Raw genomic sequence first — 24,359 nt, forward strand, 5'->3', positions numbered from 1 at the left:
GTTATTTTCTTATCTGAACTTTGTTATTTTCTTATCTGTGCTTATCCATGTACACATGTTGAAGCAGCTACAAAAGATTTGTACTTAAAAAATGTATATGCTAATAAAGGGACTTTTGTACCACAATTGGGTTTCATCATTAAATTCTTTTCTTTACTGCATTTTGCACATAATTCTTTGAACACACGACAGTCCTGAACCATCCTATACATAAACTGACCCATGAAACCAAAAACGTTAAAACAATGTCAGTAATAAAATACATTTTCATATTGTGTATGCATCATATAAAAAGAATAAAGGAAAATATGTGCAGGAATTACTATTTACAAAGGCATTTTCTTTTAAAAGAGAACGTTTACAACTTCAGTACCTAAAATAAATCAAATCATAGGCAGGTCATGTGCAATTATAGTACAAAAAGGCTTTGATATTGGGAGAGTAAGGTGACAGTTTTACAGCAGGATAAGGCCTGAACATTAGGTAGCTACATTATTAAAAGCCTTGTAGGGCATTGAAACAGCAGATTTAGTAGCTGCAGTGTAAAGAGGCGTCGCTATGGTGATCCTCTGAGGATTCAGAGTGTCTCCCTGCAGTTCTTGTAGAAACAGGGACACATATCTGCTCAGTCTGAGGGGCGGTAGTGTCCCCTACTGGCCATTGACTGGGACCTCCTGAAACAGACAACACAAGGACTATAACATCAGACTGAAAACACTAAGTCAATTTACAGCTTAAGACATGCAGGGAAAATGTGGTGCTGTAGGCATTTAAAAAGAAGATTGAAAATACTGACATTTTTCAACTGCCTGCAGACATGCATCTGCCGTCTCGTTTTAAAAGGAATATTTCGACATTTGGGGAAATACGCTTATTTGCTTTCCTTCTGAAAGTTAGATAAGAGGGTTGATAACACTCGTATCCCTCTGTTCAATATGAAGCTCGAGACAGTTCACTTGCAGTCTACTGGTTGTAGCTTTGTATTATATGTACGTATGTGTATATATACAGCTTTGACCCTGTGGTCGCTTCAACAAGGCCTGAGCCTCTGTACATTGGGCGCACCTACTATGACTTTTTTTGACGTACTATACCATCACTTTTTTGACGTACTATACTATGACCTTTTTCCACTTCTACTTTTTTCGACATACTATGACTTTTTTCCACTTTTTTTGACATACTATACTATGACTTTTTCTATTTTTACTTTTTTCGACATACAGTACTCACACAGTCACAGTATAGTATGGCGAAAAGAGGGGGAAAAAAAGTCATAGTATAGTGTGAATAAATAAAAAAAAGTTAACATGCTAAGTGCCTAGCTTCAACAAAATAAGGATACACCCAGGCCCTGATTAAAAGACAATCATTTATAATGTCTTCTGAAATCTGCTCGTGTAGGTTGAGAGGGAGAGAAGTCAAGGAGGAAACAGCCCCCCTCAGAGTAGAAAGGAAAGTGGCCATAACATGAGAGGGTTGCCACATCCTGTAGGTCACACATCTCTTAACTAGGTGAGGGGTCACGGGAACTATATGTTTATAGGCCCACTCCTCCTTCAGAGGGTGGCTGAAGAAGTCATTGACCCAGGATTGCGCTGAAGCAAAGGGCCAAAGGATCCTGGTCCCAACCAACCAATGGGAGGAGGCGACACCCCGGAGTAGAATAGAATATCAACTGTCTGTACTAGGAAGTCGGTGCCATTCTACGGAGCTCCAGGGTGAAGCAGGATGGCCCATATTGATGTGTGTCATGTAATCCTTTTGCTTTATTCCTTGTATACAAGTTGCTATTATTATTCCACCTTTAATAAACCACCTTAAATGAGAGAAGTTGTATGTCTTCTGTCCTGGCTGACCAACTGGACCGTGTCAATAGTATATCGAAAAAAGTAGAGAAAAAGTCATAGTATATAGTATGTTGAAAAAAGGCATAGAATTGTACGTTGGAAAAAGTCATAGTATAGTATGTTGAACAAAGCCATAGTATAGTATGTCGGAAAAAAGTGGAACAAAGTCATAGTATTGTACATTGAAAAAAGTGGGAAAAAGTCATAGTATATAGTATGTCGAACAAAGTGGAAAAAAAGTCATAGTATAGTATGTTGAAAAAAGTCATAGTATAGAATATTAAAAAAGTCATAGTATAGTATGTCGAAACAAGTAGAAAAAAGTCACAGTATAGTATGTCGAAAAAAGTGGAAAAAAAGTCATAGTATAGTATGTTGAACAAAGTGGAAAAAAAGTCATAGTATAGTATGTTGAACAAAGCCATAGTATAGTATGTTGAAAAAAGTAGAGAAAAAGTCATTGTATAGTATGTCAAAAAAAGTCATAGTATAGTATGTCGAAAGAAGTCATATTATAGTACGTTGAAAAAAGTGGGAAAAAGTCATAGTATAGTATGTCGAAAAAAGTCATAGTATAGTATGCTGAAAAAAAGTGGAAAAGAATTATGGTATAGTATCTCGAAAAAGTCATTATAGTATGTTGAAAAAAGTCATAGTATAGTACATCGAAAAAAGTCTTAGTATAGTATGTTGAAAAAAGTCATAGTATAGTGTGGTAACTATATATACTCAGAGGGCGGCTGAAGAAGTCATTGACCCAGGATTGCGCTGAAGCAAAGGGCCAAAGGATCCTGGCCCCAACCAACCAATGGGAGGAGGCGACACCCCGGAGTAGAATAGAATATCAACTGTCTGTACTAGGAAGTCGGTGCCATTCTACGGAGCTCCAGGGTGAAGCAGGATGGCCCATATTGATGTGTGTCATGTAATCCTTTTGCTTTATTCCTTGTATACAAGTTGCTATTATTATTCCACCTTTAATAAACCACCTTAAATGAGAGAAGTTGTATGTCTTCTGTCCTGGCTGACCAACTGGACCGTGTCAATAGTATATCGAAAAAAGTTATAAAAAAGTGATAGTATGTCGAAAAAAGTGATAGTATAGTATGTCGAAAAAAGTCATAGTATAGTATGTCAAAAAAAGTATTAAAAAAAGCCACAGTATAGTATGTTGAACAAAGTCACAGTATAGTATGTCGAAAAAAGTGGAAAAAGTCATAGTATAGTATGTCGAAAAAAGTCATAGTATAGTATGTCGAAAAAAGTCATAGTATAGTATGTCAAAAAAAGTCATATTATAGTGTGTTGAAAAAAGTCATAGTATAGAATATTAAAAAAGTCATAGTATAGTGTGTTGAAAAAAGTCATAGTATAGTATGTCGGAAAAAAGTGGAACAAAGTCATAGTATATAGTATGTCGAACAAAGTGGAAAAAAAGTCATAGTATAGTATGTTGAAAAAAGTCATAGTATAGAATATTAAAAAAGTCATAGTATAGTATGTCGAAAAAAGTAGAAAAAAGTCACAGTATAGTATGTCGAAAAAAGTGGAAAAAAAGTCATAGTATAGTATGTTGAACAAAGCCATAGTATAGTATGTTGAAAAAAGTAGAGAAAGTCATTGTATAGTATGTCAAAAAAAGTCATAGTATAGTATGTCGAAAGAAGTCATAGTATAGTATGTCAAAAAAAGTATTAAAAAAAGCCACAGTATAGTATGTTGAACAAAGCCATAGTATAGTATGTTGAAAAAAGTGATAAAAAAGTCATAGTATAGTATGTCGAAAAAAGTGATAAAAAAGTCATAGTATAGTATGTCGAAAAAAGTCATATTATAGTACGTCGAAAAAAGTGGGAAAAAGTCATAGTATAGTATGTCGAAAAAAGTCATATTATAGTACGTCGAAAAAAGTGGGAAAAAGTCATAGTATGTCGAAAAAAGTCATGGTATAGTATGTCGAAAAAGTAGAGAAAAGTCATAGTATAGTATGTTGAACAAAGTCATAGTATAGTATGTTGAACAAAGCCATAGTATAGTATGTTGAAAAAAGTCATAGTATAGTATGTTGAACAAAGTCATATTATAGTACGTCGAAAAAAGTGGGAAAAAGTCATAGTATAGTATGTTGAACAAAGCCATAGTATAGTATGTTGAAAAAAGTCATAGTATAGTATGTTGAACAAAGCCATAGTATAGTATGTTGAAAAAAGTCATAGTATAGTATGTCAAAAAAAGTATTAAAAAAAGCCACAGTATAGTATGTTGAACAAAGCCATAGTATAGTATGTTGAAAAAAGTGATTAAAAAAAAGTCATAGTATATTATGTCAAAAAAAAGTAGAAAAAAGTCATAGTATAGTATGTCGAAAAAAGTCATGGTATAGTATGTCGAAAAAGTAGAGAAAAGTCATAGTATAGTATGTTGAAAAAAGTCATAGTATAGTATGTCAGAAAAAGTCATTAGTATACAATGTCGAAAAAAGTCATAGTATAGTTTTTGGAAAAAAAGTGGAAAAAAGTCATATGGCGTTTTTCCATTACATGGTACCTGCTCGACTCGAATATCAACTGTCTGTACTAGTAAGTCGGTGCCATTCTACGGAGCTCCAGGGTGAAGCAGGATGGCCCATATTGATGTGTGTCATGTAATCCTTTTGCTTTATTCCTTGTATACAAGTTGCTATTATTATTCCACCTTTAATAAACCACCTTAAATGAGAGAAGTTGTATGTCTTCTGTCCTGGCTGACCAACTGGACCGTGTCAATAGTATATCGAAAAAAGTTATAAAAAAGTCATAGCATAGTATGTTGAAAAAAGTCACAGTATAGTATGTTGAAAAAAGTCACAGTATAGTATGTCGAACAAAGTCATAGTACTGTATGTTGAACAAAGTCATAGTATGTCGAAAAAAAAAATCATAGTATAGAATGTCGAAAAAAGTCATAGTATAGTGTGTTGAAAAAAGTCATAGTATAGTATGTCGGAAAAAAGTGGAACAAAGTCATAGTATATAGTATGTCGAACAAAGTGGAAAAAAAGTCATAGTATAGTATGTTGAAAAAAGTCATAGTATAGAATATTAAAAAAGTCATAGTATAGTATGTTGAAAAAAGTCATAGTATAGAATATTAAAAAAGTCATAGTATAGTATGTCGAAAAAAGTAGAAAAAAGTCACAGTATAGTATGTCGAAAAAAGTGGAAAAAAAGTCATAGTATAGTATGTTGAACAAAGTGGAAAAAAAGTCATAGTATAGTATGTTGAACAAAGCCATAGTATAGTATGTTGAAAAAAGTAGAGAAAGTCATTGTATAGTATGTCAAAAAAAGTCATAGTATAGTATGTCGAAAGAAGTGATAAAAAAGTCATAGTATAGTATGTCGAAAAAAGTCATATTATAGTACGTTGAAAAAAGTGGGAAAAGCCATAGTATAGTATGTTGAAAAAAGTAGAGAAAAAGTCATAGTATAGTATGTCAAAAAAAGTCATAGTATAGTATGTTGAAAAAAGTAGAGAAAAAGTCATAGTATAGTATGTCAAAAAAAGTCATAGTATAGTATGTTGAAAAAAGTAGAGAAAAAGTCATAGTATAGTATGTCGAAGAAAATCATAGTATGTTGAAAAAAGTCTTAGTATTTTATGTTGAAAAAAAGTGGAAAAAGTCATAGTATAGTATGTTGAAAAAAGTGGGAGAAAATCATAGTATATATAGTATGTCAAATCAAAAAAAGTAGAGAAAAAGTCATAGTATAGTATTTCGAAAAAAATCATAGTATAGAATGTCAAAAAAGTCAGTATAGTATGTTGAAAAAAGTGGAAAAAAGTCATAGTATAGTATATGGAAATAAAAGTGGAAAAAAGTCATAGTATAGTATGCTGAAAGAAAGTAGAAAAAAGTTACGGTATAGTATCTCAAAAAAAGTCATATTATATTATGTCGAAAAAAGTCATAGTATAGTACGTCAAAAAAAGTCTTGTTAGTACAGTATGTTGAAAAAAGTCATAGTATAGTGCAGGGGTGGCCAACCAGTTAGGTATAAAGAGCCACAAAAAAAAACGGACCATAGCAAAAAGCCACACAACACATGCACGTCCACACTACAACAGCAGCAGTGTCTTCCAGATCTGATGACAGTCATAATACATAGCAGTTTTCATACTTTTTTTCTCACTTAGACTGACTCAGTGGGAAACCTGACAGTCTTTGTTATCCACAATCCTTTTCAGGTCTTGCTTGAACTCGGTTGTGGCCACTCGAAGAACTCTCTCACTCATTTGTCACTAAAGGGGCTTTCAATCAGTCGGATTCAGCAGTGAAAGGGTTAACGAGGAAGGTGATCTGTGGCCGCTGTTTTTCCTCAGGTTGCAGAATCTGTCCTCAAAACTCTGCTGCATTATTTTCTATTTTAAAATAACTGGCAAATGTATTGGCAGTATTGGCAGATGCATTCAAATGTGTTTTTTTTTTTACTTATCTGAAATACTGTATGTTTCAGAAAAGTTAAAAACAACAATCAACCAATGACACAGCCCCCAGCCACACAGTGAGAGCCTCACAGGAGCAGGCAAAGAGCCGCATACGGCTCAAGAGCCACAGGTTCGCCACCCCTGGTATAGTGTGTCAAAAAAGTGGAAAAAGTCATAGTATAGTATGTCGAAAAAAGTGGAAAAAAATCATTGTATAGTATGTCGAAAACAGTCATACTATAGTATGTCGAAAAAAAGTGGAAAGAAGTCATGCTATAGTATCTCGAAAAAAGTCATTATATTATGTTGAAAAAAGTCATAGTATAGTACGTCGAAAAAAGTCTTGTTAGTACAGTATGTTGAAAAAAGTCATAGTATAGTATGTCGAAAAAAGTGGAAAGAAGTCATGCTATAGTATCTCGAAAAAAGTCGTAGTATAGTATGTCGAAAAAAGTGGAAAAATATAGTATAGTATGTCGAACAACGTCATAGTATAGTATGCCGAAAAAAGTAGAGAAAAAGTCATAGTATAGTATGTCGAAAAAAGTGGAAAAAAGTCATGGTATAGTATCTCGAAAAAAGTCATAGTATAATTTGTCGAAAAAGTCATAGTACAGTATGTTGAAAAAAGTCATAGAATAGTGTGTCGAAAAAAGTCTTCGTATAATATGTCGAAAAAAGTGGAAAAAAGTCATAGTATAGTATGTTGAAAAAGTCATAGTATAGTATGTCGAAAAAAGTAGAGAAAAAGTCAGTATAGTATGTCGAAGAAAATATAGTATAGAATGTTGAAAAAGGTCATAGTATAGTATGTTGAAAAAAGTCTTAGTATTTTATGTTGAAAAAAGTGGAAAAAAGTCTTAGTATACAGTATATCGAAATAAGTGATGAAAAAGTCACGGTATAGTATGTCGAAAAAAGTCATAGTATATTATGTCGAAAAAAGTTATAGTATAGTATGTTGAAAAAAAGTAGAGAAAAAGTAAAAGTATACTATGTCTGAAAAAGTGGGGAAAAAGTCAGTACTGTACATCAAAAAAAGTGGAAAAAAGTCATAGTATATAGTATGTCAAAAAAAGTGAAAAAAGTTATGGTATAGTATGTATGACATACTTTTCTACGACTTTCCTTGAAATATTTTTATGCCATACTATACTATGACTTTTTATGCCATAGTATACTATGACTTTATATTTTTGATGCATACTATATCGCTGATGTAATCGGTTAGAACTTAAAGTGGCGATGGTCTTAAAATCTATGGAGTTTTAAAAAAAGGACTTAAAAAGGTATTACATTTAACTTCAGGATTCCTGCATATACCCTGATTAGGTACGGCTAGCTAATTCCTAATGCAATTCATACTGTGTCCAAACACAATAGTAGGATTTATTACATGACTGTAGTCAACCCATAAAACTGGAAATCTGAGTATCTCATGATACATTAATGTTGGTATTTGATTCATGCAACAGATAAAACCAAATCAACAGGGTCTCATGCATCAGATCACTCTCAAAGCCTGCACCTCAACCACACTTACCTTCGTCTGGTCCTCCAGACAGGCCTTTCAGGCCAAACAGGGTGCAGTAATTTGTCTATCATTATTTCACATACAGGATGAGAAGGAAGAGAAGAGTAATTCACTGAAAGTAAAAATGTACCACTGCGGACAAGACGATTAGTTTGCCATTTTGTAACTGGGGCATATTTTTTGGTAAACTCACCTCTAAATTCCCCCTGGCTTTCTTCAACACTCCATGGGTTAGATACACTAGATTGGGGGGAAATTATTTTATTATTATCAAATAAAGTCACATATCCCAGTTTATTTGCTCGCAGGTAAACAGAGGAGCTGAAACTGATAATTCTTTTCATTATGGATTAATCTGACAATTATTTTTGCGAACATTAAGTTGATAGAGTGACAGAAATTGTAAAAAGACATTTTCCAAAACACAAAGATATTCAATTTACAATTATATAAAACGAGGAAAAGTGGCAAATCCTCAGACTGTAGTGTATGGTGCAGTAACTGTAAAACAAAAAAAGCAAAAAAGATAATCTTACACTGATCTATGATGACTTTTTCCATTCCCTCTTTGAGCTGGTTGGTTGTTCGGAGGCGTTTAACGGCTCCACTCAGCATCCTCTCCTGCTGTGACAGCCTGCTCTTCAGTCTGGCTATCTCATTTTTCAGCAGCTCATCCTGATACGGAGGATAAAAAGATTAAGATTTGGTTTCGTAGATACTTAATTGGATAGGGTAGATACAGTATATGTGTTTCTGCATGTCTACCTGCTGGTTGTTGCCGCCGTCCCCTGCTGTGTTACCGACTGGCAAAGAGACTCTCCACACCAGTTTGAGCAGTCGCCCAGCCTCCTCTAACACGTGTTGCATGGTGTTCATGCTGCCAGACAAACTTTTCAGGTGCTCCTGTTCTATCACCTATGAAGATGTACACATAATGACACTAATGACTTGTTATGTCTGATTTGTGCAAGATGTGAAATAATTAAAACCTCAGTAAAACCTTTTCATTTAATTTGTTTTATGCATCACAAACTGCAAATAAAAACATCTTAAACATGATAAGTTGGCAGTACCTTGTTGTTAGAGCCCTGCTGTCTGAGTGTGTGCAGACTCTCCTGCAGTTGTGTGTCCATGCTATGCGACAGCTTACGTCCCTCTGAGATCTGCTTGCGGAGGGCATTGTAGTCCTCAATCAGACCCAAAATATGGCGGCCGTTGCGATTGGCCCACATCCGGTGGCCCGGCACCAGGCGAGAGGGCGCGCCGGAGACGCTTTCACCCGAGCTGCTGCTGAATGACCGGCCGTCCACCTCTGAGCAAGCATTACGTTTCTCATCTGAAAAAGAGGTTTTAAAATATCATCATTCGTTCTCTGCAAAACACTGGATAACAACACTAATACCCCTTTCACACCAATGGCTCAATCAGGGTTATACCCGGGTCGACTGTGTTTGAATGGGGTAACCCTCCTCGGTTTAGCTTTAGTCAGCTTCGCGACCCAGGTCGCCAGGTGGGTTTGATCAGGGTAGACTAGGGTTGATTTCAATGTGAATTGTGCACGACCTGGGTCGCTAACAGCTGGGGCGGGACAAATTGTGATTGGTTGGAAATGACAGTGGGGCAGTCGTCACAGGTCGCAGAGTTTTCACCACAGACTGTATAAAACTCAGATTTTCACAGGCAGTTTCAACAACAGCAGAGCGGTTCAATTCATTTCCCAACAGTCCACTGGCAGTGTGTGCCCGAATGTTCACTAGTCTGCCTTATGCAGGGCGTGAGCAGAGTTTTACAGGCAAAGCTGCCTGTAAAAGTGTGAATCTCTCTCTTTTTTGTTTTTAAAAAATGAGTCGTGAAGCCAACAGCAAAGCCCAACTTTACTTTTAACGAAATCAAACAAAGAAATGTTCTCGCCTCAAAATAGTCAAAAATCAATACTAGAGTAATCTACTTACTTGTCCAGCTGCTGCAATAAATATGCAGAGGAGGAGATATCAGTCCGCACAAAATCATCTGAGAAGTGTTTGATGGTTATTTATTTGTGCTTTAGAACCTAATCATTGCAAAACAATCATAAAGTAAGCTTTATTTATATCTCCCTACTGTACAATGACAGATTCTAGTAGCTTCAAAACATTAGTTCTGCTGGTATACATATGGACTGGAGTATGTGATGTTAGCTGTTCACTGAATATTACGTGAAAGTCTGCCCATTCTAGCATTTAAGGTAATTGTTATGCATTGCTTCTGGGTTGACCAGGTGATCTCTGAATTGTCAGACAACCCTAGCCCAACCCTGGTAGGTGGTGTGAAAGAGGTAAAATAAAGACTTGTATGTAATTACTGCTGAAATGTAAAGCCGATTCCGATGAGGTTTTCTTACCATGGAGGAGACTGGTGTGTTCGTTGTGACTCTGAAATGAGTGACGGGCAGGATCGCAGCCTCCACGACCTGGTGACCTGCCTCCTTCATCTAAGAAGAACGTAAAACCAACATTGAAATGGCCTGGCAGGTTCCTGTGTGTTTACATGCCTCTGTTTACCTGTCACAGGTAACTAGCAAGCAAGTCTGTGCCTTGTGTTTACCTGGAGAGGACAGCAGGTAGTTGATGTTGATGGTTTCAGAGCGGTTGGGTCCTCTGAGCAGCTGCTCCTCAAGTCTCTGTCGCAGTGCGGTGTTGGTCTGGATGCTCCTCTCCAGCTGCAGCCTCAGGTGTCTGATCTCCAACAACAGCTCGTCGAGGTGGACTGAGCCAGAGTGAGGCTCCTGGGTGGCCTCACTGGATCCTGCTTAGAGAAGAAATTGTGTTAATCTATCAATCTCTATGTCAGCACCCTAAAACATCATATATAAAAATGTATAGTTTAGTCTAGGGTAGGAATTAAAAGGAAAATCTGTCTTTGGCTACAAAGAGTGGTACAGATACAAAAATGATCACGAAAACGTTTTTAAAATTTAGATAATTTGTAGTTATTCTTTAGTCACACCGTCTTGTCTTCCTCCATTACTATATAAACTACATAACACGTCAATATGCTCTCTAAAAATAAACTTGCAGTACCGTTGGGTTTGTGAGCTTCAGTCTTGATCTTTTCGTAAACTTGCAGCTCCACCCGCAGTGACTGCAGAAGATGCTGCGAGTCAGAAAGCTGCTGCCTCTGGAGCTTCACATCACACTGCAACCTGGAAGCATTCACAAAAACACACACCAAAATCAATGAAAAAAATTAAATAAAAAGGTAATCTACTCCCATCTATGTACTGCTCCTTGTTTTTATTCTAAAAAAATGGGTGACAATGAGATAAAAGAAAAATATTCTCATTCATTCTGGTGGTTAAGACGAATACCATGTGCCACTTTTTCTCACCATGTTTCCTGTCCGTTTCTAAACTGTCGCTATCCAACAAAAGGTCAAATGTAAAAAAGGAAAAAATGCAGCTCAAACTTTCTAAAGTGCAACCATTATTGTTTTGCCTCATTTTTCTTTTCTATAATGTTTTCAATTTTCACTTTCTAGAACCTGAAGACCTTTATGAATTGTCCTCGGTCCATTTATATATTTTATTGTGATTAACAAACTTTTATTTTTAAACATACAACTCGCAACATGACCACAACACATTTCCCTCCCCACCCCCACGTCATCACCGCCCACCAAGACAAAAATCTATAAAAAGATATTCATGACCATTCAACAAAATGGTAACAAAATAGACAAACTATAAACCAAATAAACCAAAAATGTGTATAAATGACAACACCATAAGCCCATCATACACGTCTCTCCCCAGCACAACGCTTCTAAGGAGCCTTCCAGAAAGCTCAGGTGCTTTTCCCATTTTCAAGTATAGCCATCCAATCTGGCAAACCGTTTATATGACATTTTTTCAAATGCCGGCAACATAGCCATCTCACAAGCCCACTCCTTTATTCTTCCATCCTCCTAAAAGAATGTGTTGGGCTATCATTAAACTAGCCTGGACACAGCTTCTTACGTGCCTATCCATCCCGCTTAGGATTGACCCATCTCCCAGAACAAATAATCTTGAGTTGAATGGAACCTGGGTCTCTGCAGTCTGACATAGGTTATCATGTAGCCCGGTCCAAAATTCCTGGACCTTATCACAGGACAAGTAAATGGCTGTCCTCAGACTTACATTTCGGTGCATTTATATTAATGCAGCTGACTAAATATTGGAAACAACACTCAACACAACACAATTCGGCAGCACCACAAATCGAAACTGAGTGTGAAGTCCACAAAACCACACACACAAGAGACGAGTAAGGAAAGGGAGAGGAGAAGTGATCTGACTGTAAACTAGACTCCAGGTTTCGGGTGTCAGCCTCAATCATCTGTGTCAGTAGGACCCGGGGCAAGAGGTCACATACCATCATTATAGTATGTATGCGTGCATGCGTGTGTGTGTGTGTGTGTGTGTGTGTGTGTGTGTGTGTTCAGGGATGAGCTTACAAATGAGACTATCATGTTTCCGAGTTGTACCAATAGTATGGAATAATGGTAATTGTAATGACTATTCAGAATGGTAATTAGTAGCTTCGTGTAGTTTCCGGTTGCCTGAAGGAGAGTATTAATGATAGTGTGTGTGTACTGCGAGGAGACATTTAGAAGTGTAGGGTAGTGAATGCTACCTGTGTGTGTGTGTGTGTGTGTGTGTGTGTGTGTGTGTGTGTGTGTGTGTGTGTGTGTGTGTGTGTGAGAGAGAGAGTGAGTGAGTGAGTGCTTCCAGGTAGCAGTGTGATGTACCTGTGCAGCTCCTCCTTGCTGTAGTGCAGTGACTCCTGCAGCTGGGAGTTTTCTTGGCTGCTGTGCTCCAGCCTCTCCTGCAGTCGGCTGTTTTCTTGCCTCAGAGCTTCACACTCCCTCTTGCTCTGCTCCAGTTTGGCCGTCCGCCTGGCCAGAGTCTCCCGTAGTTTCTCGTTCTCTTTCTGCTTGTCTGAAGGAAATACAAATATTTTTGAGTTAGTGAAAAGTTAAGTTAGTAAAGTTAAATTGTTTTACTTTAGTTACTCTACTTTTAAGCACCGTCAGTGATAGATGTGTGTCAGTTTTGATAAAGGCATGGCCAGCACCAGCCAGGACAGACTAGCAGATGGGTATCTGGAAAACTAATGGCTCTCTACATCTATTGGTATACTGACTGAAAATACAGTATGTGTTCCTGAATAGAGGTTAAAGAAAGCTTGTACGAAAATGTGTTTTACCTCTAGACCCCAGGCTGAGCTGTTCCTTCAGGGCTTGGTTTTGTCCCCAGAGGAATCGCACCTCATTGGCCAGCTGACCCTGCTCCTCGTTGCCATGGATGAAGATGTTGGTGGCTGCTGAACATGGACACATACACACGCATCACATAAATAAGAGTATTTTTCATTTTTGTGCAGAATTTCCCAACCAAATTATTGACACTATATAATATCCACACTGACAGAGAGTGAATTAAAAACAGGCAGATGATTTCAGGTGTGTACCTGGATCTTTCTCCACCTCCGCTAGTCTCTTCTCCAGCTGTTCCCTGAGACGGTCATTGGTGCGGATGCTCTCCTCCAGGCGCTGTCTCAAAGCACGGATCTCCTGCAGATGTTCTGCCAGCAAGTCTGACAGACACATATGCATATTGCTAAATTAAAGGGGTACTTTGAGGGGATTTAGTAGTAGTTACATAAACTGCACTCACAAGAGACACACATAAGACATAACAGATTCGTAAGTCAACTATCCTGACTTGTAATCCCCAGCATGGGTCAAAACTACAAAAACACTAGATCCAATATTTCCCATAATGCCACTTGATAACCCTTATTAACCCCTTATGAAACCCTCGCATTTGAATAACCATGTCCTTTCAAACGCCACACCCCAAGTTTGTAAGACGTATTCTTCAAGCCCAAACTGAGATAACCCGATGACATCACTATGACATCATCAGGATTATTTTTTTCCAGACCTTGAGAAGCTCCTCCAGAGCCAAAGAAGACATAATTCCACTGTTTTTTTCATGTGCCAAATACTCATTACAAGTAAACTGAACCCAAAATGTTGTTACACCATGGATATACAAAGCACAAAACCACAATTTGTCTTCAAATAACAAAAGCACAATAAATGGAATTGTGACAGCCCCATGTTTACCTGAATTCATTGTGCGAGGCTGTTCAACAGCATTCTTTTGTGAGCCAGTGTCTCCGTCTCGTTTATGAGACTGAGTCTGAGTCTGAGGCCCTGAACCATCCTGGTCATGGCTTTGATCCTGTTCCTGATGGTGGGAGCTGGTCTGGGCCATAATTGAGCGATGAAGGTCCAGTTCACTGCGCAGGGTGGCGTTGAGCTCCTCGCTGCCCCTCAGCTGATCCTGTAGTCGCCAGTTCTCCCTCTGCAGGCCCGACAGTCTGCTGGCAGCATCCCTGTGACCAGACACACCGTCTTCCTGAGCTCCTCCTACAGGAGAGACAGATACTCCTGTCCAATCAGAGGGGTGTCGCTGGCCTAAACATGTACAGGGAGACAACAACGGGTAAATAAATTAATAATGAAAACGTAAATAATACATTTTTATTATTTTTTTGGGGGCGTTTTGGTGGTAATTTTTGTGTGAAAAACTTTCTGTTACCCCTCATTATAAATTCCTAAATTGATACTAGGTCATGTTCCTCCTTCTATAGTTGGGAGTTGGTAAACCAAAATGTCATCCACTTCCTATCCTCCATGCTAACACAAGTAGCAACAGAACCACTAATGATGAACCACAACTATAGTGTTGTAGCAGTAAGGGAAATGTGAGTTTGGGTCTACAGGCCCATCTGCAGGACCTCTCACATATCCACACGCTTCACTTATCTCTGCAATAACCTTTGCGATCTCTTTTCCCGAGGGAAACACAATTTGAAGAGTGAACCGGATAGGTGGCACTGAATAATGCAACTTTAAATGGAGGTGGATTGAAACTGAATACTTCATCAGCCCTTGAGCGGCCTGCTTTGTCCTGTGGGACGCCTCACTGCAACAGAATGGATCTGAGTGGAAAATAAGTGCCATTACAGGCTGCGACTAGACTGACCAGGCCCGTGGACAAGCACTCCGGTAATGTCAATGATATACCACTGAGGTAAGGAAAGGGATAAATATGCATTTTTAAAAATGAAGTAGTGTGGTCTAAAATAACCAAACTGTCTGTGACACTTAAGACTTTAATTTGACTTGGCTTTCACACCCAATCACTAATTTATTTGAGATTGGGTTTAAGTATTATATCTAGAAATCTGCAGCTTATATGAACATATGTGCTTACTGTGGGCTTGATTAACACTTTGTGTGGTCGGGCTGCTATGGCAGGAGGAGGAGTTCCGGTCCGAGTGATACAGATCAGAGCGAGAGCTGTTGTGGCTGCTGGGACTTTGGCCTCTGAACTGGCTCTGCAGGCATGGGCTCTGCAGCCTCTGGATCAGACGGTTCTTCTCCTGCAGCTCTTTCGCCAATCTGGGAGGAGGTGGAAGAGGAAAAGAAAAAGGAAGGGAATTAGTCATGTTGGTCTCCTAGCCGATGCAACATTTGGATTTTATCCATCACACAATCTTGCTGGGCGTTGGCGAGCAAAACAATGTAAAACAGAGAAGATAAGTACTCAGCACAAGGAGGAGAACCCCAAAAAGAGACACAACTTGAGACTTAAGATGTCAAGAAAAATGTGTTCCCACAGGACTTGCAACTTTCAGCAGCAACACACAGCTGGAAAATATGAAAGAGGAGTTCACAGCAAACGTCATGCTGTTTGTCTGGATCAAACCCGCTCACAGGTCCAGCTGCTCCCTGGTGTATTCAGCCAGCGTGAGGTTTTGCTGGACAAGGAGGCCGAGGTGCTGCTGCAGCAGCTCTCTCTCGCCCTCTAGTTCCAGACGCAGATTATCTATCTCCTGCTGGATTCTAGCTGGGCTGTCAGAAGGATCTCTCATGCTCTCCTCACAGGACAACAGTGATCCCTGCTGAAGCTCCCCAAGACTGCCCACATCAGTAATAATATAAATTAACGTATGTCACTATGAGCAACTTTATATTCTAATCTAAAAATGTAATTGTCATCATGTAACACCGAAGTCAATGTTACTGTGTCAATAAATCCAAATAAAAAAGCAATTTTTAAAACCACAGATGCTACAATTTTTACTATCATTCCCAATCAAATATAAGGGAAAACTGCACTTAGAGTCCTCTGATAATTATTTTTCCAGCCAATAGTTGGAAATTGTGTTTCAAATTCTGTTAATAGGGTTGAACTGTACATATACAGTGACACTCATAAGTTTATGAACCCATGCTAAAGTTGACTAAAAAGAAGAATAAAAAAAATCATCTACTGGAAATTGATCTTAATGCCTTAATTAAAAAAATTAGGAAAAATCCAACCTTTAAGGACACCAATTTTCTTTGTGAATGAATAATGTATCGTAAATAAATAAATGTTCTTCCTTAAAATACAGGGGGCATAAGTACACCCCTATGTTAAATTCCCATAGAGGCAGGCAGCTTTTTATTTTTAAAGGCCAGTTATTTCATGGATCCAGGATACTATGCATCCTGATAAAGTTCCCTTGGCCTTTGGAATTAAAATAGCTCCACATCATCACATACCCTTCACCATACCTAGAGATTGGCATGGTTTTATTTCAGTTAGCCTAATAGCTGGTTTGATTTGCACTGAGAGATGATTTTATGGAAAGTACCCCATGTCAATCTCTAGGTATAGAGATTGACATTTATTCCTCTTTTTAGTCAACTTTAGCATGGGTTCATAAACTTGTGAGTGCCACCCACTGTATACAGTACAAATATTGGTGTTTTATGCAAAGCTTAATTTGCTTTCTGGATGATACTGAACTATGAAAGACATGAATGGATTAACACTGACATGTGGTGTGTGTGTGTGTGCGTGTGTGTTTTTTCCCTCTAATTTTTCAGGGACCCCGGTGACCCAGTTTGGGGGCAGTGTAACCTTAATGTTTTGGCTGTCACCGCAAAAATTAGGTCAACAGCAGGACGCTATTCAAAACCAACAAAACACGCACCGCCCGGGGTCATGAGGCAATTGGCTGGCTGGAGGTGGTGGGGGGGTCTTTAAAGGGTCATGAGACCAGCACTAAAACAGCACAGCTAGTGAGTAGCCATTGGATGCCATTAAAGTATCACAATGAGTAAGTAAGTATCCCTGTAACCCTAACATTAAGATGGATTGGAGGATTCTAAATAATATAGATACTTGTTTTTCACCATGAATAAACACCCGACCAATTGAATACAAGTAACTAAATTAAGACATTGACAATAAGCAAGGTGCAGTGTGAGAGTTTGAGACGTACCTACGAGACAGTTCCAGGGCCACCACGTCCTCATTATCCAGACAAGGCTCTCCTAACAGACAGAGGAAAAGACGCTGTCAAGGGCCTGTCTGTAGAAATCAGTTACGAACAACTGCTCTTTTGTGTTCATCTCCTTCTGCTGGTGGCTTGTGCTTTTTTGTAAAGCATTGACACATTTCTGCACAATATGTAAATACTGTTTTTATAGGACTCAAACACATACTTTAAGACTTAGTAGCCGACTTTAAGACTTAGTAGCCGCCTTTAACTTTATTAAATATTTAGATTAAGTATTAAGTTAAAGAGCCATACTTCATTCTTTATTAGCATGTGTGTCGGCTAGAGATTTATGTGTTTTGGCACAGTGCTGTATCATAAATCAAATATCTTAACTGTGTTTGTGCAGCATGGTTCGGATAAGCACTATGTCTTAAAACACAACAGATGCAATTACAAACTACCTTTGTCCAGCCGTCCCTCCAGCCTGTCCAGAATGCCCAGGCTCTTGTCCAGCTGCTCTTTGACCGCCTCCCCCATGTAGTAGTCGACTTTACCAGCCTGCAGGAGCTCCTTAAAGGCCTTGCTCAGCTCATCCAGCTGCCGACGCTGCAGGGCTCCAAGCCTACGGCTCTCCTTGATCTGCTGCCTCAGTTGTGACAGCTCCCTGGCTTGCGACTGCACCAGGGAGTCCAGTCTGTGGAGAAGACAGAATGAGGGCAAGCGGGGGTGAAAAAAAACAAACATTTGTCAAGATATAATTGTCAAAATGACTGTGCAGCTTTCACCCATTGTTAAAAATAGTATAATTAAAAATAAAAGTTGGTAATGCACTGAGAAAGACTGTTGACCTTGCAGGTGATGTAGAGCGGCTGCGGCTCTGCTGCAGCTGTTCACTCATGCTTCTGTTCAGTGTCCTCTCTCTTTCCAGTTCCATAGTCAAATGGCTGGTTTTATCCTTCACCGCCAGGTTTTCACCCTCCTTTTTCTCCCCTAGCTGCCCACTTCTGTAGCTCCTATCTTGCCTTAGGTCCTCTCGCAGTGTCCCGTCTTGATTCCTGACTGTTGAGGGATCAGAGGTGTTGGCAACTAGGTCACTGGAGTGAGAGTTCCTACGCAGAAGACTTTGCATTTGGAGGATGAGTTTGGTCTGGTTTTCCAGCTGGACCTTCAGCTCTCGGACTTGTCCCTGAAGCTGCAGAGGGTCTTTAGAAACACCGTACTCATCATAGACCTGCAGGCTTTTCAGACTGACCTGAAAACAGAAAGAAAAAGGTTAAATAAAAATATCAGATTTTACTAAAATTTGGGTTGCACAATTTTTACAGCAGCAAATTGTTTACAATTCTTAGTAATTTTGAAACCATGGGTCCTTGATTTTACAGAAGTAGACAAAAGCTTCTCATTTCTAGCCAGCGACCGGCAGTTTTGCCAGCTGAAAAACTGCACAAAACGGCACATTAGCTCCATGAGTTTGTTCAAAACGCTCAACATCCTGCTGAGGATTAGAAGACATGGCAATGGAAACAGCATTGTTCTTATAACATTATTGCAGTGTAGAGCAATCATAAGGAAAAATGTAAGCTCAGACTGTTATTTTCTGCCAAGCTGTGAATTGTACGGTTATCCTGGAGTCAGTTGCACCAACTGGTCTTTACTAAGCCTGGTCCTAACTGCTTACTTGGTCTTAAGACCAGTGTTAAGACCAGTCTTTAGAATTGACTTCACGTCAGTTGCACCAACCAAACTTAAGCCTAGGCTTAACTACGCCTGGTCTTAGCGATGCACGTTCATGCGAATGTGGCTATTGCTTAGCAATGTGCGTTGCTAGGATACGTTGTAAACGATTTCCCTCTATTTTGTAAAGTTGTAGCCGTTTCAATGGAGAATCAAAGAAAAAGAAAAGGCAGATTCACTGACTTTGAGATAAGAAAATGATTAGAGCTGTACAGTCAGCACAGACATACTGTATGTTGACTGCCAGGCAGTCCAACATTATAATCAACAAAAAGAAACAACATGGAGACAGATAATGGAGGCGATCAACGATTGCGCTGACTCAAGCAGCTTTCGTACAGAGAGTGATGTACGAAAAAAGTGGAAAGACCTCCTGAGCAGAGTGAAGAAAGACCAGTCCTCAAAAAACAAACCATCCAACCGGCAGGGGTCCTCCCCCTAATAACGTCAATTTATAGTGACATAATTGTGGTTATATTTGGAGAGGACTCCCCGGCTTTTACCGGTTTAGTCGGTGCAGAAAGTGGTGGTACCGACCTGGAAGAGAATACTGTCTCTTCAGGTCGTCCATACAGGTAGCGTGAGTGTGAATTGGGAAGGTGTGTAGAAATGTGCTTAGATTTCGACTTTACGCCTGGTGCAACTGGCGTAACTATTAGGTCGGACATAGAACGCTAAAATGTGGTGACGCAGACACTGTCACCACATTTAAGAATAAACTGAAAACCCTGCTCTTTGATAAAGCGTATAGTTAGGGAGTGAGGAGATCCAGAAATGCTTGTTACTAACCTAGCTCTGGGGAGTTTACTCCCCGGAGTCCTTATGTTTCTTTTTCCCAGCATATTTTGTTGGATTAGGATGGCACCAAGATCTCGGTTGCAGCTGTCGCCGTGGTCCTGCTTCACTACACCCTGCTACGCTCTACGGTGCCCTGCTGCGTCCTGCAGAACCTGCTACATCCAGCCACGCCTTGCTGTGCCACGCTACATACTGTAACGCCCTGCAGTGCCCTGCTATGACATGAACTACTACGACTACCATTTTCTAGTCACTGTTCCATTATCTTTATTGTGACTATTATTGCCACTGTTCATCACATCCCCAACCGGCACCGTCAGACACTGCCTACCAAGAGCCTGGGTCTGTCCGAGGTTTCTGCCTAAAAGGGAGTTTTTCCTCGCCACTGTCGCACTAAATGCTTGCTCTTGGGGGAATTACTAGAATTGTTGGGACTTTACAGATAGAGTAGGTCTAGACCACACTCTATAATTTATAAAGTGTCTCGAGATAACTCTTGATATGATTTGATACTATAAATAAAATTGAATTGAATGCTGAGTTAAGACTTACTTAGCTTAAAACCAGGCGTAAGTCCTGTTGGTGCAACCGGCTCCTGTAGTTTATATTTGTACGTTTTTTTATTACTTTTTTAAATGAAAAGAATTAGGACTAACCAGTGTGTTTGGCAAACGTAATGCTATCTCAGGTGATGTTTGCTGGGGTTTCTGGAATGTAAACTTCCTCAGATACAATAAAGAACAGGACAGAGCTTCTAACATTAGCCTACAGTAACTGTGTTTTTGTTCTTGGAAAGGCTAAAAAGACACAAGCCTCCAAAGTCTTTCAATACAGAGTATCTCACCCCATGCACTGCATAACATGTGTAAAAATACAGAGCTTCACAGACTTGCTGTGCCTAGTTACAGTTGCTAAGCTATGATTGGACAATCGCTCAGGGCAAGGAGATTAGCAAAAAGTAAGTTTAATACCTTGGCAGAGCTGAGAGCTGGGGAACTAGGGTATGGGGTGCTGGAGGTTGAGTCCAGGTTTTCAGTGGAGGAAAAGGTGGCCTGCTCGTGTTGGGAAGGCAGGCTAGAGGCGCTGCAACTAGGGTTCACACCAACCTCTAGATCTGGCAACACAATGGACACAAAAAACAATCAACAAGGGAACAGAAGAATATTACAAAGTTGTGGAAAACAAATGGTGATTGTGCTACAATAGGAAATAAATCATTTGAGATACAGTTTGGCTTTGAAATAAGGCAAGAAATAAAAGTGAAAGGTTAATGAGTGCTCGAAAGACATTCCCAAACTTCAGAGTGGAAACATGCAAGAATTTGTCAATGCAAAATATCGACAGCCCATTTACATTTGGGAATAGTGTGGAGAAATACCAGGTTAAAACCAGTAGAGTGTGTGGTTGCGAGACCCAAACGGAAAAAAATTCTCAATGTAAGAGACAATGTGTTACAGTCGCCTCTGTTCACTCCTCATGCAGACATATAGAGAGAATCTATCGACATTTGAGATTAGTGTCCACTCAGCAGACAGACATGCAATGTCTGTCTAAAAGCCGTCTACCTGTGCTACTGCTCTCTTCCCTATCGTTCTCACTCTTGCCACTGGTTTCGTAACCCAGGTCCTGCAAATCCACCTGCACGCCTTTGTCATCCTGCTCCAGAGCTGGCATTGGAGGCAATATATGTTGGATTAGGAAGAAATCATTTAACATGTACAGAATCTTGTCTCTCTCCTTCATGGTGTTCATGATGGGTTTGACTTAAACATTTTGACAAATTTGCATGCAAACATGCACAATTCAAATACTTTAAGCAAAGAATAAAAAAACTCAGCATGTGTTTTCTTACCTCTCTGTGCAGTTTCAGGGGACGTAAGAGCAGTGGCCAGTTTCTCTTCCAGGCTTTTACATGCTTTCTTCTTCTCCCTCAGTGCCTTATGGAGAGTCTCCAGTTGGACCTGAACACTTGGTGGTAATCCCTTGGCATCCTGCACAGTCCTGTGGACCTCACTCTCCTCTCTGCGGCCCCTCTCTTCTTGTAGGAAAGCCTGCAGTTCAGAGATTCTCTGATAGTGATCATTGAAGACCTTGTAGAGGCGGCAGAGGTTGTTATGGAGTTCTTGGTGAAGCTGTCCCTTTGTTCCAGGTGAAGCAGCGGACTGATTGCTGCTAGATTTTGTGGTTAACTGGGTGGGTTCTGCTAGTTCCTTCCTCTCTTGCAGGGCTCTCTGAAGTTTGTCTAAGTTCATCTGCAGGTCAGGACTGGTCTGTGATGATCTACCAGAAACCAAGGAGCTGGTATTTGTACAGTGTGCTGCCAGAGAGGCAACGGCAGACTCTGCTGCACTAAGGCAGTTCATTAAAACTTTTGTCATCTCTGGATTTAAACTGACAATATCAGAACTTCCCATTCCCCACTGATGTTCCTTTGACTCCTTTTCCTTTAGTGATTCTGCTGCTATCTGCCTTGAACATTTCCCATTCTGGTCATTGTTGTAGCCATGTTGAACAGCAGCATCTGCAGCTCTCAGTTTTTCCTGCAGCTCTGCATTAAGCCTATTCTGCTGCCACAGTGCTTCCTGCAAAGAGTCTGTGTGTCGCTGCAACTCTTGCATAGAGTCCTCTGTGCCTCCAAAAACACTTCTTGGGCTCTGGCTATTTGAAGATGTGTTCACCTGCTGCAAGGCCATCTCTATCTTTAAACATAAATCACTGATTTCTGGAATCTTTTCTTGGCCGGCAGTGGAGGTGATGGCTTTCTCTGCCATGTTCAGAAGCTCTATAAGCTGGTTGTTGAGCTCCTCCTTCTCCTGTAGGGCTTTTTGCAGCTCCATGCATCTGCTGTAAAGGGCAGAATCTGAACCGACAGAGCCAGAACCTGTACACGGACTGGTGTGCGACCCAAATCCTCCTTGGCTGTCTAGACTGCAGGCGGTCAGGTAAGCGATGGTGGATTCTGCAGCCTGTAAGGCCTCCACGTACTGGCGATTGAGATGGTCCTTTTCCTGGAGCTGAGCGTGGAGCTCATCATAATCAGCTAGCTGCTCACTTAGCTTCTTGAGGAGGGTCTCTTTCTCTTCACACTCCTGGTGGAGAAGCTCCAGCTGAGTGAAAAGAGCAGAGTCGCCCTCGGTGTGATCCAATGTTGTTCCGGCTTCAGAGCCCTTATCTGACCCTACTGGACTGCCGGTACGATGTGCATATCTGAGCGTGGAAGAAGGGGAAGTGCTGTGCTGGGGTGACATGAGGGGGTCGGAGTCTGCATGCAGTTGCTGGTCAGACACATATACACCATCTAAATGAAGGTGCTGAAGAGCATCAGTTTTGAGATGGTCAGAGCTCACAAACTGCCTGCTGCCGCTAGCCTCCACTGTCAGCCTCACAGGGACCGGGAGGCGAGATTTGACACCAGCCTGCAACTGAAACAAATGGAACAGATATTAAAAACAGTGACAATTAGACTTCATGCAGAAAGCAATGTAGTGTTTCTTTACACTCAATACAAAACTTACCCCATGCCTTACGACATGCTGCTTTGCACTCTTGAAGTGTAACTGGCCTTTAGTATGTGGACTCTCCATCCCCTCTATGGTACTGACAGTTAGCTCAGTGATGACAGGAGTATCCCCATCTGACACCTCATTAGAGTTCTTCTCTCCCTTTTCCTTCGACGGATTGAGGACCTTAGAGTGACCTTTTGACTCGGCCTGCGTGTCCACACTCCTTCTCAATTCAGCCTGTCCATCACTGCTGTTCCCTGAGGCGTCTGTGCTCTCTTTCTCTTTACACTCGGTAGATTTTTGTTCTTTCAAGAGACCCTGCAGCTTTACATTTTCTGATCTTAGTCTGAGCAGCTCCTCCCTGCAATAAGGGGCATTTGGTTAGTTTACTGTTCAAGCAACTTACTCTTACAGTGAAAATAAGTAGTAGGATCTCGACACTACTGAAGAAAAGACCCACCTAAGCTGCGAGACTGATGAAGTCCCACAATGACTCAACAGGGTTTTAAGTGCCATTATATCAGTGTTCTTAGAATCTTTCTCTACAGTGTCCAAGGTGTCGTTGCCAGACCGAGCATGTTCTCTACTCTGGCCAAGGCCACTGTCCATACTCATATCACCCAACAGCTTTCCAGTAACCATCTAAAAAGAAATAGTTTAGAAATATTGGTTAAAGTTACACGAAAAAGGGAGCAATAACATTGAATTTCAAAAGCTTATTGAATTTAATAAATGATCATCTATTTTATACCTGTCCTAGTTTGATGTCTGTCTGACTCTCTTTATCTTGACCAGAGTGATGCGTCCTGTTACTGTGAGCCACAGGCTGTATCTCCTGCGTCTTCTCAAGCTGCTAGAGTAATGGAATGGGAGGCGAGTGTGACACACATGGCTCGGTAAAAGAAAACTTAATGAGGAAACATAATCCATAAAAACACTGCACAGCAACAGCAGAATGGTATGACGTGTCTAATGTGGCATGGCAAAGAGAGAGCATTTCATGGGACACAGAGATAAAAAAGAAAACAGGGACTGATTAGGAAAGGTGAAGGAGAAAAAGAAGACAGTCTACTACAGGCAGGAAAGTAAAGAGACATTAGTAACA

General features: G+C 40.0%; 1 protein-coding gene across 12 annotated transcripts in view; it reads right to left on the minus strand.

Moving 5' to 3' along the window:
* Positions 1 to 135: 135 nt before the first annotated feature.
* Positions 136 to 24,359, minus strand: part of cdk5rap2 (CDK5 regulatory subunit associated protein 2) — a 42,632-nt gene continuing 18,408 nt past the window's right edge. For 3 of the 12 annotated variants that reach the window (XM_031317857.2, XM_031317860.2, XM_031317848.2), the window contains 23 exons: positions 24,006 to 24,107; positions 23,715 to 23,896; positions 23,267 to 23,615; positions 21,604 to 23,173; positions 21,317 to 21,418; positions 20,723 to 20,865; positions 18,068 to 18,471; positions 17,681 to 17,913; positions 17,220 to 17,271; positions 15,158 to 15,345; positions 14,002 to 14,355; positions 13,341 to 13,466; positions 13,077 to 13,193; positions 12,619 to 12,808; positions 10,911 to 11,032; positions 10,435 to 10,638; positions 10,232 to 10,321; positions 8,925 to 9,187; positions 8,617 to 8,766; positions 8,388 to 8,526; positions 8,045 to 8,091; positions 7,861 to 7,915; positions 136 to 674 (listed from right to left, as the gene is read on the minus strand). In XM_031317857.2, coding sequence (XP_031173717.1) covers positions 529 to 674; positions 7,861 to 7,915; positions 8,045 to 8,091; positions 8,388 to 8,526; positions 8,617 to 8,766; positions 8,925 to 9,187; positions 10,232 to 10,321; positions 10,435 to 10,638; positions 10,911 to 11,032; positions 12,619 to 12,808; positions 13,077 to 13,193; positions 13,341 to 13,466; positions 14,002 to 14,355; positions 15,158 to 15,345; positions 17,220 to 17,271; positions 17,681 to 17,913; positions 18,068 to 18,471; positions 20,723 to 20,865; positions 21,317 to 21,418; positions 21,604 to 23,173; positions 23,267 to 23,615; positions 23,715 to 23,896; positions 24,006 to 24,107 — 5,328 coding nt within the window. In that variant the 3' untranslated portion in view covers positions 136 to 528. The remainder of the gene's footprint in view (positions 675 to 7,860; positions 7,916 to 8,044; positions 8,092 to 8,387; positions 8,527 to 8,616; positions 8,767 to 8,924; positions 9,188 to 10,231; positions 10,322 to 10,434; positions 10,639 to 10,910; positions 11,033 to 12,618; positions 12,809 to 13,076; positions 13,194 to 13,340; positions 13,467 to 14,001; positions 14,356 to 15,157; positions 15,346 to 17,219; positions 17,272 to 17,680; positions 17,914 to 18,067; positions 18,472 to 20,722; positions 20,866 to 21,316; positions 21,419 to 21,603; positions 23,174 to 23,266; positions 23,616 to 23,714; positions 23,897 to 24,005; positions 24,108 to 24,359) is intronic. The other 9 variants (XM_031317851.2, XM_031317853.2, XM_031317852.2 and 6 more) reach the window with 9 other exon arrangements.

Source organism: Sander lucioperca, chromosome 14 (genome assembly GCF_008315115.2).
Source record: "Sander lucioperca isolate FBNREF2018 chromosome 14, SLUC_FBN_1.2, whole genome shotgun sequence".
In the NCBI taxonomy this organism is placed as follows: Eukaryota; Metazoa; Chordata; class Actinopteri; order Perciformes; family Percidae; genus Sander; species Sander lucioperca.